This window comes from Camelus dromedarius, chromosome 10 (assembly GCF_036321535.1).
Source record: "Camelus dromedarius isolate mCamDro1 chromosome 10, mCamDro1.pat, whole genome shotgun sequence".
NCBI classification, from domain to species: Eukaryota; Metazoa; Chordata; class Mammalia; order Artiodactyla; family Camelidae; genus Camelus; species Camelus dromedarius.
This window is the reverse complement of record NC_087445.1, coordinates 58,986,408-58,999,705: the sequence shown is the minus strand read 5'-3', so window position 1 is coordinate 58,999,705 and position 13,298 is coordinate 58,986,408. Positions and strand designations below refer to the sequence as shown.

Genomic DNA, 13,298 nt, shown 5'->3' with positions numbered 1-13,298 from the left:
TGGTAACCTCAAACCATCCTTCCCTCCTCCCTTCCTGAAATCCTGGCTGCCAAAAACCCACCGCAGTAGCATATTCAATGCAATTGCATTGCATTCATTGCAATTCATAATTAATGCTGCGACTTGAATTAAACAGCTATTAATTTTATGACTTCCACATCTGTCACCGTGGTAGTCCAAACCGCTATCACGCATCACCTAGTTAATTGCAATAGCTTCTTGATTTCACTTTTCTTCTCTTGTCTCTTTTTCGCAATGCAGCCAGGGAGACGCTTAAAAAACGAAAAACAGATTATGACCCTCCTCTACTGAAAACCCTACAAAGGCTTTACATTTCACTCAGAGTAAAAACCCAAAGTTTTACAGCATTTGACCACCCATAACCTCCCTGACCTCTTCCCCCACTTCCCTGCTCTAGTCACACTGGCCTCCTCTCTCCTCTCCTTCCAACCTAACTGGCACTTCTGACTCTTCCCCCAGGTAGACATATAGCTCACTCACCTACCCCTTCATATCTTCTCAATGAAGCTCTCCCACCTCTCTACTTAAATTGAAACCCCATCCCTCCCTACTCCTATTTCATCTTCTAACATATCCTGTAATTTTCTAATTTACTTGTTTAGTACTTACGGTCTGGTTTTCTTTTTTTTTCACTAGAATATCAACTCCACAAGGATAAAGATTTGTATCTGGTTTGTTCCATGGAGATAAGACTCTCCAGGCCCTGGAGCAGTGCCTGGCACATAGTGCCTGGCGGATAGTACGTATAGTATTGTTTGCCTGCAAATATTCCCTGCCCCATAGATCCTGTTCCAAAGGTAATCTGGGCAGAGTCACAGTATCTCTCTCTGGGTGAGACATGGAATTAAACAATTCTTTGAGCCCCTGAATACAAAAGCTGGACCCCCATGAAACATGCTAGGCACTTATGACCTAGGAGTCAGTTCTCATACCTGGAGCTGGTTGGTTGCTAGACACTGAATACCAGTCTTCCCCCAGAGACCCAATTGGCTGGCCCCTGACGCTCTTGGTGACAAGAGATAAGGGCAGGCTGCAACGTAGGCAAATGATTTTCTGAGTATCTTGATCTTACCAAGTCACAGTTGATGTTCTTGCTGGTTTAGACACATTACCCTTGCTTTGACCTCAGCTGGGTGTGTTCCTATTTGCTTTACAACTTGGATTTTGTCTTTACTGACAAAATTGAAACCCCGTCCCTCCCTAGTCCTGCAGGGTGCAGGAGTTTGGTGCAGCCGTTACGGAAACCAGTATGGAGATTCCTCAAAAAACCAAAAATAGACCTACCATATGATCCAGCAATCCTGCTCTTGGGCATATATCTGGAGAAAACTATAATTCAAAAAGATATATGCACCCCAATGATTACAGCAGCATTATTAACAACAGCCAAGACATGGAAGCAACCTAAATGCCCATTGACAGACGATTAAAGACGTTATGGTGTGTGGTATGTATGTGTGTACATATATATGTGTGTGTGTATATATATATGTGTATATATATATATATATTTCAGAATACTACTCAGCCATAAAGAAGAATAAAATAGTGCCAATTGCAGCAACATGGATGGACCTAGAGAATATCATACTAAGTGAAGTAAATCAGACAGAGAAAGAAAAATACCATATGACATCACTTATAGGTGGAATCTTAAAAAGGACAGAAATGAACTTATTTACAAAACAGAAACAGACTTACAGACATAGAAAACAAAATTATGGTTACCAAGGGGGAAAGTGGGGAGGGGGATAGAGGAATAAATTGGGAGTTTAGGATTTGCAGATACAAACTACTATATATAAAAAAGATAAACAACAGGGTCCTACTGTGCAGCACAGGGAACTATATTCAATTACTATGCTATACACTAGAAATTAACATAACATTGTAAATCGATTATACATCAGTTTAAAAAAACAAAGTAAGTTGGTGGGAGGGGAGTGGGAATAAATAATGTTTGCTAAGACAGCTCAACATATTCAAAACCCATCTTCTTCGCTTTTCCCTACTCGCGAAACCTATTCCTCTACCTTAGTTACCAAGATTGTCTACTCTGTCACTTCTCTCAACTGGAAACCTCAGGATTGATCTTCCTGTTCTTGAATCCCTATATCCCATCTGACTTTGAATTGTCTCTTGAATTTGAAATTCAACTTTTCGTCTCTACTGCTTTTCATCTGGAATATTGCAATAGCTGCCAAAATAGTTACCTTCCCTTTCTCCTTTCCTTCACACTTATTTCCATTTATTAAACATCTGAGTAGACAAATGAATTGAATATGGTATGAGAGTTTAAAGCAATTTTTTATCTTGATGGGCCATCAAGACAAGAAATAAATCACAATGAGTTACTTAATTCCTGTTGCCTCATAAAGGCAGTGTAGAAGTTTCCCTGAGATTCAAACCCTTTTCCTGGTATCAAATTCTAGGAAAAGCTATTCTTTGGGGAAAAGACTTTGGAAAAGATAATAGTCAATTTCTTCAAATAGATTTTCTTTTTAGAAATTAAAAAAATGTTATTAATGGAGCAAAATAGCTCTGTGAGCCTGAATAAAAGCCAAAGCAAAGCCTTACCTCTAAAGGCTAGTGGATCTAGCTGATCTAAAGGAAATGAGGTGTTGTAGAAGATAGAAAAAAATTGAGCAGTGCTTCCAAACTTATGAGGAGAAGTTCTTTCCACCTTAGAATTCTATCCCAGTCATCCTGGATGTTTCAGTAGACTAGGAACGTTTTCAGACATGCAAGTCCCCAACCTTCACCTCCCAGTCTCCTTTTCTCAGGACTGTCCTAGATGAGGGATGGGCAAGCTATGATCCAGCCCACTATTTTTGTAAATAAAGTTTTACTGGAACACAGCCATGCTCCATTGTTTATGGCTGCTCTCATCTTATAATGACAGAGCTGAGTACGTGACAGAAGGTGTATGGTCCACAAAGCCTAAACTATTTAGTCGCTAATCTTTTACAGAAGAAGTTTGCTAATAAGGTAAAAAGGGAACAGGAAGGGGAGATGATGGTGGAAACAGGTACACTTTAGAAATAAAGAAGAAAAATGAGTCAAAGATGACAAGAGAGGATGGAGTTGCAAGAAATATTTGATGTTTGAGAGATGTCAGCAGGGATGAGCTGCTTGAAAAACCACTATCATATGAGGGAAGGGGGGTGGACAAAATAGGTGAAGGAAGTCAAAAAGTACAAACTTCCATTTATAAGATAATAAAGTCCTAGGAATGTAATGCACAGCAGGGTGACTAGTTTACAATACTGTCTTACATATTTTAAAATTGCTAAGAGAGTAGATCTCATCACAAGAAATAAAATTTATAACTATGTGTGGTAATGGATGTTAACTAAACTTAACTGTGGTTAGTTCATCTTATATACATATATCAAATCATTCATAATGATTCGCTTCATAATATATACATGTATCAAATCATTGTGTTGTATACCTAACACTAACAGGATGTCAATTGTATCTCACTTAAAAAGACAACATGTGTCAATTGTATCTCAATTAAAAAAAACATATATATATATATAATATGAGAAACCACTGGTAAACTTTGAGAGTAACAATGGTGGTCATTTTCATGGTAAAGTGTAGAAGCCAGAAGCCAGAGGCAAAAGACGGAGGACTGAGGACTTCGTTTTACCAAAAGATGCCTTAAAGAAAGTGGACTAAGGCAAGGCATAGAGAGGAAGTGAGGAGCTTAGAGTTATTTTAAGGAGAATGAATATTTGCTATTTAGACCAGTGGGATGTGGTTACTATTATTTGTCTTATTGTTCACTTTCCCATTCCCCTTCTTCTATTAACAGTCCCAACTCCCCACCACAGGGTGGACAAGTGATCTAAGCTAAATCAGTCAACTCCCATCCCAGGATTTTAAACCTGACATTGTCAAAGAAATGAAACTTGGTTTTGTGTTTGAATCAGCTATGTAAGGGGTCACTTTAATTTCTACAGCTGTAAGAGTCACTCAAAATACCCCTGGTCTGATAAAAGTACCCACATAGTATGTACAGTGCACCTAAGGCTAGTGAATTCGTTTATTTGCATGAATGAGATAATTCAGTTGCTTAAGACAGGAGCCTCTCATTCCTTATTAAACATTAAAGAAACTATATCGTAATAACAACAAATAGAGCATTCATATATTGGAAATTTAAACATGGACCTTTGCCCCTTTAAGAGTTAACTTCTTATTTATTGTACTCCTCTAGTCATCAGAACAAAAATATTTTCCAAATTATCTCCTTTTCTGTTGTTGAGAAATGTTAGACCAACAGAGTACCTTGGATTCGTAAAGAATTTACATCAACAAGATTATTTACCTCTCATCTATTATAATTTCGACCTATGGTTTGTTTTAATTTCAACCAAGGCTGAATCAAAATTTGGGGCCTATAATTTTTATTCCACAACATCCAGAAATGAAAGGCTGCGTTGCTGTTGGACCATCTGGTTGCAGTTCCTTAGGGGATGATCTTCAAGTTCCTGTTCAGAGATCCTGGGATCTGCCCTGTTCCTATCCTTCATCACATTTAGCTTTTCTTCGTTTCTGTGAACAACTCCAGGACTCTTCTTCAAACATTTTTGTATGTACATGAGTTGTTTTCTATGCCAGGAATCAGAGAAACCCCACCCCTACTGATACTACTGAGTGACAGTCTGCAGAGAGTGAGTGAAAGTGAGAGAGAAGATAGGATCCCAGGCTACTCCCAGGTGTCTGGTTTGGTCAACTGGATGCTGGTTCTATATTCTCTAAGGGATACAGGGAGCAGGTTTGAGAAAGAAGATAAAAATTCAGTTGGGGATACACTGAGTTTGAGGCACAGGTAGGACATCTAGGTAGAGACGTCCAAGAGACTTATCCGGAGAGAGACATGCAAGAGTTATTTAGTAATTGGAGATGAGGGAGTGGGGATTACAAAGAAGAACGGGCAGAGTGAGAAGTGGCCTGTGGTTAAACCCTAAGGAAATGCTGACTTTAAGGGGGGGACAGAGAAAGAGAAGGCAGGGAAGGTAACGGATCAGCAAAAAAGAATCAGGAGAGAGTGGTGTAAGGAAAACGAACAAAGTTTTGGAAAGGGAAGATGGAGTCAAGAGTTCTAATCAGGTTGGGATGAAAAAGTGTCCACCAGAGTTTACAGCTGGCTGATCCTTAAGAAATTAGCTTCAGGGGAGTCCAGGGGGTTGAGGAAAGAAAAAAGGTGCAGCCTGAATATGAGAACGGAGAGAGATGTTTTGGGGAGGTTATTTTTCAAAGAAGAGACTAGGGACAGAAAAGGATAAGAAGGAGGAACACTGAGGATGCATTGCTGTGGAACTAGGGTCCTCTGGGAGGACCTGAATATTTTCTTGGAATATATGCGCATGGATAGGATTAAGAGAATCCATCTCTAGATCATTTATATTCTTTCTTCAAACTGCTTTGCTTAAGAATGCCTCTAAAATCAAGGTGTCCTATTTCACAACGGCCCTTCTCTCACTTTACAAAAGCAAGCCATACCTCTCAGCCATCTCGTCTCACTCTGGTTGATTGCCTTCAGAGGAAGAACTCCATGACTACCGTCAAAGGGACAATTTGATATATCAAAGTAGGTAATGAGGAAGTGAATGAAAGCAACTGGGTATTTTTTTTTTTTTTTGTAAAAAAGCCTCTGTCTTTTTCACTAAGAGATACATATCTAATAAAATTTTACTTTTTATATTTAATAACTCTAAAAAGCTGTAACAAAAAATATGCTAATCACTAATAGTTGAAGCTTTACAAATGTAATACCTTTATGTTGTTTTTGATAAGTTGTGTACTATTAGTTATGATTACTTGGTCATAATTTTTAAAATAATCATAAAAGATTTTTTAAAGAAATAATTTATATACATATTTTTGTTGAAGAAAAGGATGATAAAGTAGACAATAAGACTTTCAAGATTAAAACTATATTGCATTAGTATAAGTTATTGTGGGGAAGTAAAATACAAGTTCAAGGAGAAAATGCAATTATGTAAAATTTCTGATTAAGAACTTGTTTATGTATTTTTAAATAGATGATGGTGAGCATCAAATTAGTAGCTTATTTAGAAAAAATCTTAATTAAATTCTATATATTTTTAAGTGATAGATGGGCTTTTATTTTTAAATGCTATTGTTTACAACAGGATACATTGTCAAAATTTCTAATTTTCAATTATTTAAGTTATGAGGGAAGATTTTAGATGCAAACTTAAAAATGTATGAATATGTGAATGGATTACATCATTTTTCAAATTTTTTGGAGGGGGAACTGTGAATAAAAAACTATGACGTCTCTGTTCTAAGGAAATCGGAGGAGATAGAATCTTCTGGTATAGGGGTAGATCCTACCCCAGGAGGAAAGGTTGCCTCACTCTCTGAAATGCAAGGTGTACTATTATATTGGACCAGGTCAGTTTTTTGCCTTTTTCCAGTGATGTTTGGGAGGGAAAAATAAAGTGAATGGAGGTGTTTGCCCAAGGTTGGGAATTAATCAGCACTATCTGTAAGATAGAAACCAAGGAAAGAAAAACTTGAAGGTGCTAATAGGAATTCATTGCCATGACCAGAAAGTGGTGGAAAACTTCAAGGTGATAATGAGGATCTATTCTATGTCCCTAAAAAGAAATATAAATAAAGGCTTAAACTAATCAGGATTTTGCTTTTCTCATTCAATAGTAAAATTGGAATCAGGCCGATAGTTTGCATGTTAACTCTCACAATACATTCAGGGACCTGGCCTCCTGCTGTGTTTCTGTTTCACTCACCTGTAGGTCACTTCATTTTCACAACATGGTGGCAGGAGCTCCAGCCTTGTCTAAACTCCAGGGGAAATCAATGGAAAAGGCAGGCAGCAAAAATCACATCTCCGTTGACTCAGACTCCTCTAAACAAATTATGCCTATTGCATTCGTTTCTAGATGCACTTAAGCCATTGACACTTCAAAAGTTTCTTTTCCACAATTTTCTATGTTCTTTCTACTTACTCTTCCAATAGAGAAGTTTGAAGCTTCTATATAACTTAATTTTCTTATTTTCTCCCTCTCAATTCCTCTGAAAGACAAACTTTTAGCATTCTTCTATCTCCCAATTTGATAACTCTCTAGTTTCTGTGTCAAGCCCACTGCTTTACTTGGTTATTGAAATTAAAAATAAAAATGTCAACGATTTAAAAACTGTACTCTAAATCCACAAGAATTAGTAAAACAGAGGAAGGGTTCTATATAGTGATTAGAGACATATTTCCGAGTTTGATTTTTAGAAAGTGGAATGTTTTGAGTCATGACAGAATTTTCTGTGCAGTGAAATATGTTTTTAATCAATAAATGACTGAAAAAAGCAGAGATGAAGAACATTAGTGTTATGGCTCTGTTGGTAGATTGGATCCAGTCCCTGATTTTTTCAGCAACCAAACCAAATATGAGATAAGACTTACTTATATAGAATTTTGGCTTGTTTGGAGCTTTTTGGGGATGGATAATCAAATCTTTTAAAACAGCTGCATTTTCTAGAATGTTTAGAATTAATCTTTTAAGGCACCAAAAATTGCTTATTATAATCATTTTAGATGAAAAGCTTGGTAAAATATACTCCATACTGCCTTGATTTTTTAAAATTGAAGTATAGTTGATTTACAATGTTATGTTAGTTTCTGGTATCCAGTAAAGTGATTCAGTTCCACACAAAACACACACACACACACACATATTCCTTTTCATATTCTTTTCCATTATAGTTTATTACAGGATATTAAATACATTTCCCTGTGCTATACAGTAGGACCTTGTTGTTTAATCCATTTTATATATAGTAGTTTGCATCTGCTAGTCCGAAACTCCTAATTTATCCATTCACCATCCACTTTCACCTTTGGTAACTATAAGTTTGTTTCCTATGTCCATGAGTCTGATCCTGTTTTGACAATAAGTTCATTTGTTTCATTTTTTGATCCCACACACAAGTGATATCATATGGTATTTGTCTTTCTCTTTCTGATTTACTTGACTTAGTATGACAATCTCTAGGTCTATCCATGTTGCTGCAAAAGATATTATTTTATTCTTTTTTATGGCTGAGTAGTATTCCATTATATATATTTATATATATATCTCACATCTTCTTTATTCATTTGTTGGTGGACATTTAGGTTGCTTCTATGTCTTGGCTACTGCAAATAGCGCTGCTATGAACATTGGGGTGCATGTATCTTTTTTGAACTATAGTTTTCTCCAAATATATGCCCAAGAGTGGAATTGCTGGATCGTATGGCAAGTCTATTTTCAGTTTTTTGAGGAATCTCCATACTGTTTTCCATAGTGGCCGCACCAAATTACATCCCCACCAACAGTTGTAAGAGGGTTCCCTTTTTGCCACACAACCTCCAGCATTTACTGTTTGTAGACTTTTAAATGATGGCCATTCTGACTGGTGTGAAGTGATACCTTATTGTAGTTTTGATTTGCATTTCTCTGATAGTTAGTAATATTGAACATTTTTAATGTGCCTATTACCACTTGTATGTCTCCATTGGATAAATATTTTTCTAGGTCTTCTGACCATTTTTTGATTGGGTGTTTTTTGTTGTTGTTGTTGTTATTGAGTTGTATGAGCTGCTTATATATTCTGGAAATTAAGCCCTTGTCAGTCACATCATTTACAAATATTTTCTCCCAGTCTGCAGGTTGTCTTTTCATTTTTTTTTTTTACTATTTCCTTTGCTGTGCAAAAGCTTGTAAGTTTGATTAGGTCCCATTTGTTTATTTTTGCCTTTAGTTCTATTGTCTTGGTACACTGACCTAGGAGAACATTGCTATGATTTATATCAGAGTATGTTTTGTCTATGTTCTCTTCTAGGAGATTTATTGTGTCTTATGTTTAAGTGTTTAAGCCATCTTGAATTTATTTTTGTGTATGGTGTGAGGGAGTGTTCGAACTTCATTGATTTATATGCAGCTGTCCAGTTTTCCCAACACGACTTGCTGAAGAGACTGTCTTTTCTCCATTGTATATTCTTGTCTCCTTTGTCAAGTATTAATTGACCATAGGTATGTGGGTTTATTTCTGGGCTCTCTATTCTGTTCCATCAATTCATATGTCTCTTTTTGTGCCAATACCAAGCTGTTTTGTACCTTTGTAGTATATCTGAAGCCTTGGAATTTTATCATTTCTTGATGTCAGGATTAGCATCATGAATGTCAGTTTTCAAGTGAATTGATTTCAGGGACTATGGAGTGGGAAGTGCTTTTTGTACTTTGTAAATAACACCAGCATGCTTTTCTTTTTGAGTTCTTATAGCTTTTTTTCATAGCTTTCCTGCTTCTTCCCTAGTTTTTAGGGTGTCCATTAATACTTGTCATCCATGTACCTGACCAAAAGAGTGCTCTCTAATATTCTGCTTCTAATCTGCTTCGACTATGAAAACAAGTTTGTTCCCCTTCTTAGAACTGAGCATACATTTAGTGTGAGTAGGGCCTACAGGAGGGGAGAGAGGACTTCTAAGGAGTAAAAGACCTAAGTTTTTAGTTCTTGGATTTTGTGATACATTGTTTTAGTTTCTCAGTGGCCTCTTCTTTGCCCCCTGTTAACCCCTCTCTCAATTAGTTCCTGTCTGTTTTTTTTTAATTGAAATATAGTCGGTGTACAATATTATGTTAGTTTCAAGTGTACTACATAGTGATTTGACATTTGCATACTTTACGAAATAAATGATCACCAAGAAATGTCTAGTAACCATGTGTCTCCACACAAAGTTATGACAATATTCCTTATGTTGTATATTACATCCCTGTGGCTTATTTTATAATGAAAGGTTTGTACCTCTTAATTCCCTTCAACTATTTTGCCCTCCACTGCCCACCTCTCTGGCAACACCCGTTTGTTCACTGTATCTATGAGTCTGTTTTCATTTTGTTTTGTTTTGCTTTTTAGAGTCCACATTATAAGCGAGATAATACAGTATTTGTCTTTCTCTGTCTTATTTCACTTAGCATAATATCCTGGAGATCCATCCATGCTGTCTTGTTGCAAATGGCAATATTTCTTTTTTCATGGCTGAATAATATTCCTATATATATCCATTTCTTCTTCATCCAGTCATTTATCAATGGCCACTCAGGTTGCTTCCATATTTTGGCTATTGTAAATAATGCTGCTATGAACATTAAGGTGCATGTATCTTTCTGAATTAGTGTTTTTGTTTCTTCGAGTAAATACTCCGAAGTGAAGTTGCTGGATCGTATGGTAGTTCTATTTTTAATTTTTTTGAAAAGTTTCCATATTGTTTTCCACAGTGGGTACACCAGTTTACGTTCCCATCAACAATGCATGAGGGTCTTTCTTGTCTGTTTTTGAAAGTTGAAGTAAATTCTAGGTAGGAAGTATCTCAAGACTACTATCCAAAAAAAAAAAAAAAAAAAGACTACTATTCAAAACCAAAGTGTCTAGTCAGATTATGAAGCTATTTAGTGGGAAAAATATACTGTAAGTAGTCTAAAGGGAGAAGCAACCATAAGAAAGCTTAAACAGTAGTGATTAGAATCAGCATTGTAAGCTGCTATAAACTACTATATACAAGGAGATGTTAAAGCCATTTTTTTTGCTTAACAATTCCATGTCTACATATAGAAATATGTGACTTCATAAAGATACATGTATAAGAATGTTTTACAATAGCAAAATGTTTTATAATAGTAAAAAACTATAGAAACCTAAAAGCTCATCAATAGGGAATGATTAAATCTTACCACGTACTTATTATGCAGTCATTTAAATGAATGAGCTAGTTCTGGACATACAAATCAGAGTACAGATTCTGGACCCACACTGCCTGGGTTCAAATCCCTGCTTCCCACTTGTTAGTTTGTGGCACTTTAGATATGTTCCTCAACCATCCTGTGTCATAAAAATCCCTACTTCATAAGATTGTTGGAAGGATTAAATGAATTCATCCAAGGAAAATATTTTAAATAGTGCCTGGCACAATTAGTGTTAGCTATTATTATCATTACTGATATAGAAGGACACCTGTGATAGACTGTTCAGTGAAAAGGGTAAAGTTATATAACAATATTATAGTAGAATTCCTATTTGTCGAAACAAATAAAATCTGTGTGTACATACCTACGCGTGATTTGCATACGTGTGGGATTCGAATTTCTATATAGGAAGAACTTATGAGCTGCTAACTGGTGTGGTCTGGAAGTTAAAATTGCCTAAGAAAACTTTTTTTTTTAACTTAGATTCTATATTTTGGTGGGTGGTTTTAGATACCTCTAGTTGAAATTTTAGGAAATCAACGTTTCTCCAAACTAGTCCTTGGTGCAATCACTCTATGTATTAATAGAAATGGTCAGAAAGTTTGTATGCATCAAACTCTTAACAGGAATTATTTCCAGGGAGTAGGAGGAGGGGATGGTGGGCAGGGAGGTAGGGGATAACTTTTGCTTTCTACACTTTGGTGTTTTCTCTGCAAATAGTTCATTGTGCATTGATTTCGTGTCAATAGCAAACAAAAAAGCCAAAAGGTCAAAAAAAAAAAAAAAAAAAAGAATAAGAAAAAGGGATTGTTAACTTAATGTACTATGAAATCAAACCAAAAAAGAGTGGTGGTGGTGTAGAGCTTTTTGTTAATAGGAAAGAATATTTATGGGGGGAAACACTGATACAGAACTTTATCGTGAGTCTGAACCCCCTTCCAGCTTAGTCATTTTGGGGGCTGTATACATATGTGCACAGAGACAAGGCCTTGGAGGATGCACACTGAACTGTACCTGTTAATCATAGCTTTTTCTGGGGAGTGTGGTGGTGGGAGGGGGAGGAAGGCTTTTTCCTTTTAATCTTATATTCTGAATCATTTGAAATTTTTACAAAGATCATGTATAATTTCTATAATAAAAACAATAAAGGACATAAATGTCTTCAATGTGGTGTAAGTACCTTGTACTTGCCCAAGTTACATCTGGAACGACATATACTCATTTTTCAAGGCCTTAACCAGGGCTTTACAGACTTCTGCTTTTAGAAATAAATGCAGTTTCAATCCATTTAGGATCTTGATTTCTTCCTCTTACACTAAAAAAAAAAAAAAAGTATCTGATCTTTTACCTAATTTGTTATGACAGTACCGTTACTCAAAGTACAGCAATCATACAACCCCTTAATTTGAATTCCGTATTGCATGCTATTTTTCACGTAAGGGACTTCACGGACAAACTAAAGGCGTAAAGTTAAAATCGGTGTATTGCAAATAAATCACTTTGGTTACCAAAAAGACCGTAGGAACAAGGAAGAAATTTTAAGAAAACATTTAATGTGAGCATATATACTTGAATTTGAACTTTAAAAACCTTGGTTCATTAAACTTTTAGTAGGGCTTAGTGATTTTTCCCTCATTCGGCAGTCCTTGTTTCTAAGAGCATCACAAACCTACACTTCATCACTGCCTTTATGTACAAAAAGGAGCCCAAGAGAGCCGGGTCGGGGACCGCTCGCGGCGCCGGGGCTCGCCCGGGACTGAGTCAGCGGCGGGGCCGAGAAGTTCGGCGGGAGGCGCAGGGCGGGGCTTCCTCCCGCCGACTCCGAACCCGGCTCTACTTTTCCGAGTCCACGTCTCTTCCTTTGGACAGGCGTGTTTCTCCAGGTCGGGAGCAGTCAACGTGACAGCCACAGACCTTGACAAAAAGAGCTCCGGCCCCGCCTCGAGGATCTCCCCCGGCCGGGGCAGCCCAGGCCAGCTCGGCCGAGCCCCTCACGGACTGCCGCGCGCGACTCCTCGGGGCCGAGCCCGCCGCTCGCCTCGCTTTTGGGCGCCCACGTCGCGGCGCCGAGCGCAGCACCCCCGGCATGGAGACCGGCTCGGACTCAGGTCAGAGGCCCGCGCGTCCGCGCCGCGCCGCGCCGGGGCCGCTGCAGGCTGCGGCGGCGCGGAAGGGCGGCGAGGAGCGGCTAGGCCGGGCCGCCGGCGCAGGCCGCCGCGTGCCGGGTCCGCGCGGGGAGCGCTCGCGGGCCGGCTCCCGCGCGCTGGGCGGGCGGCGGCAGGTGGGCAGGACGAGCCGCGAGCGAGCGAGCGAGGGCGGGCGGGCGCGCGAGGGGCCCGGCGGGGGGGCCGCTGGGAGGATGGCTCAGCTCTTTCTAAATATAAAACCGGCGTGAGTTGGGCGAGCGCGGCGCGGAGCTGCAGAGCCGCCGCGCGGGCCGGGCGCACCGGGACTCGGCCGACGGACGGCGGCGGCTCCGCAGAGGCGCCAGGCTGCGGG

At 38.6% G+C, this 13,298-nt stretch overlaps 1 protein-coding gene across 1 annotated transcript in view; it reads left to right on the top strand.

Moving 5' to 3' along the window:
* The first annotated feature begins 12,635 nt into the window (after nucleotides 1-12,635).
* Nucleotides 12,636-13,298, top strand: part of ECPAS (Ecm29 proteasome adaptor and scaffold) — a 90,076-nt gene continuing 89,413 nt past the window's right edge. The window contains exon 1 of the mRNA XM_064490392.1: nucleotides 12,636-12,907. Within this exon, the coding sequence (XP_064346462.1) occupies nucleotides 12,886-12,907 (22 nt within the window). The 5' untranslated portion in view covers nucleotides 12,636-12,885. The remainder of the gene's footprint in view (nucleotides 12,908-13,298) is intronic.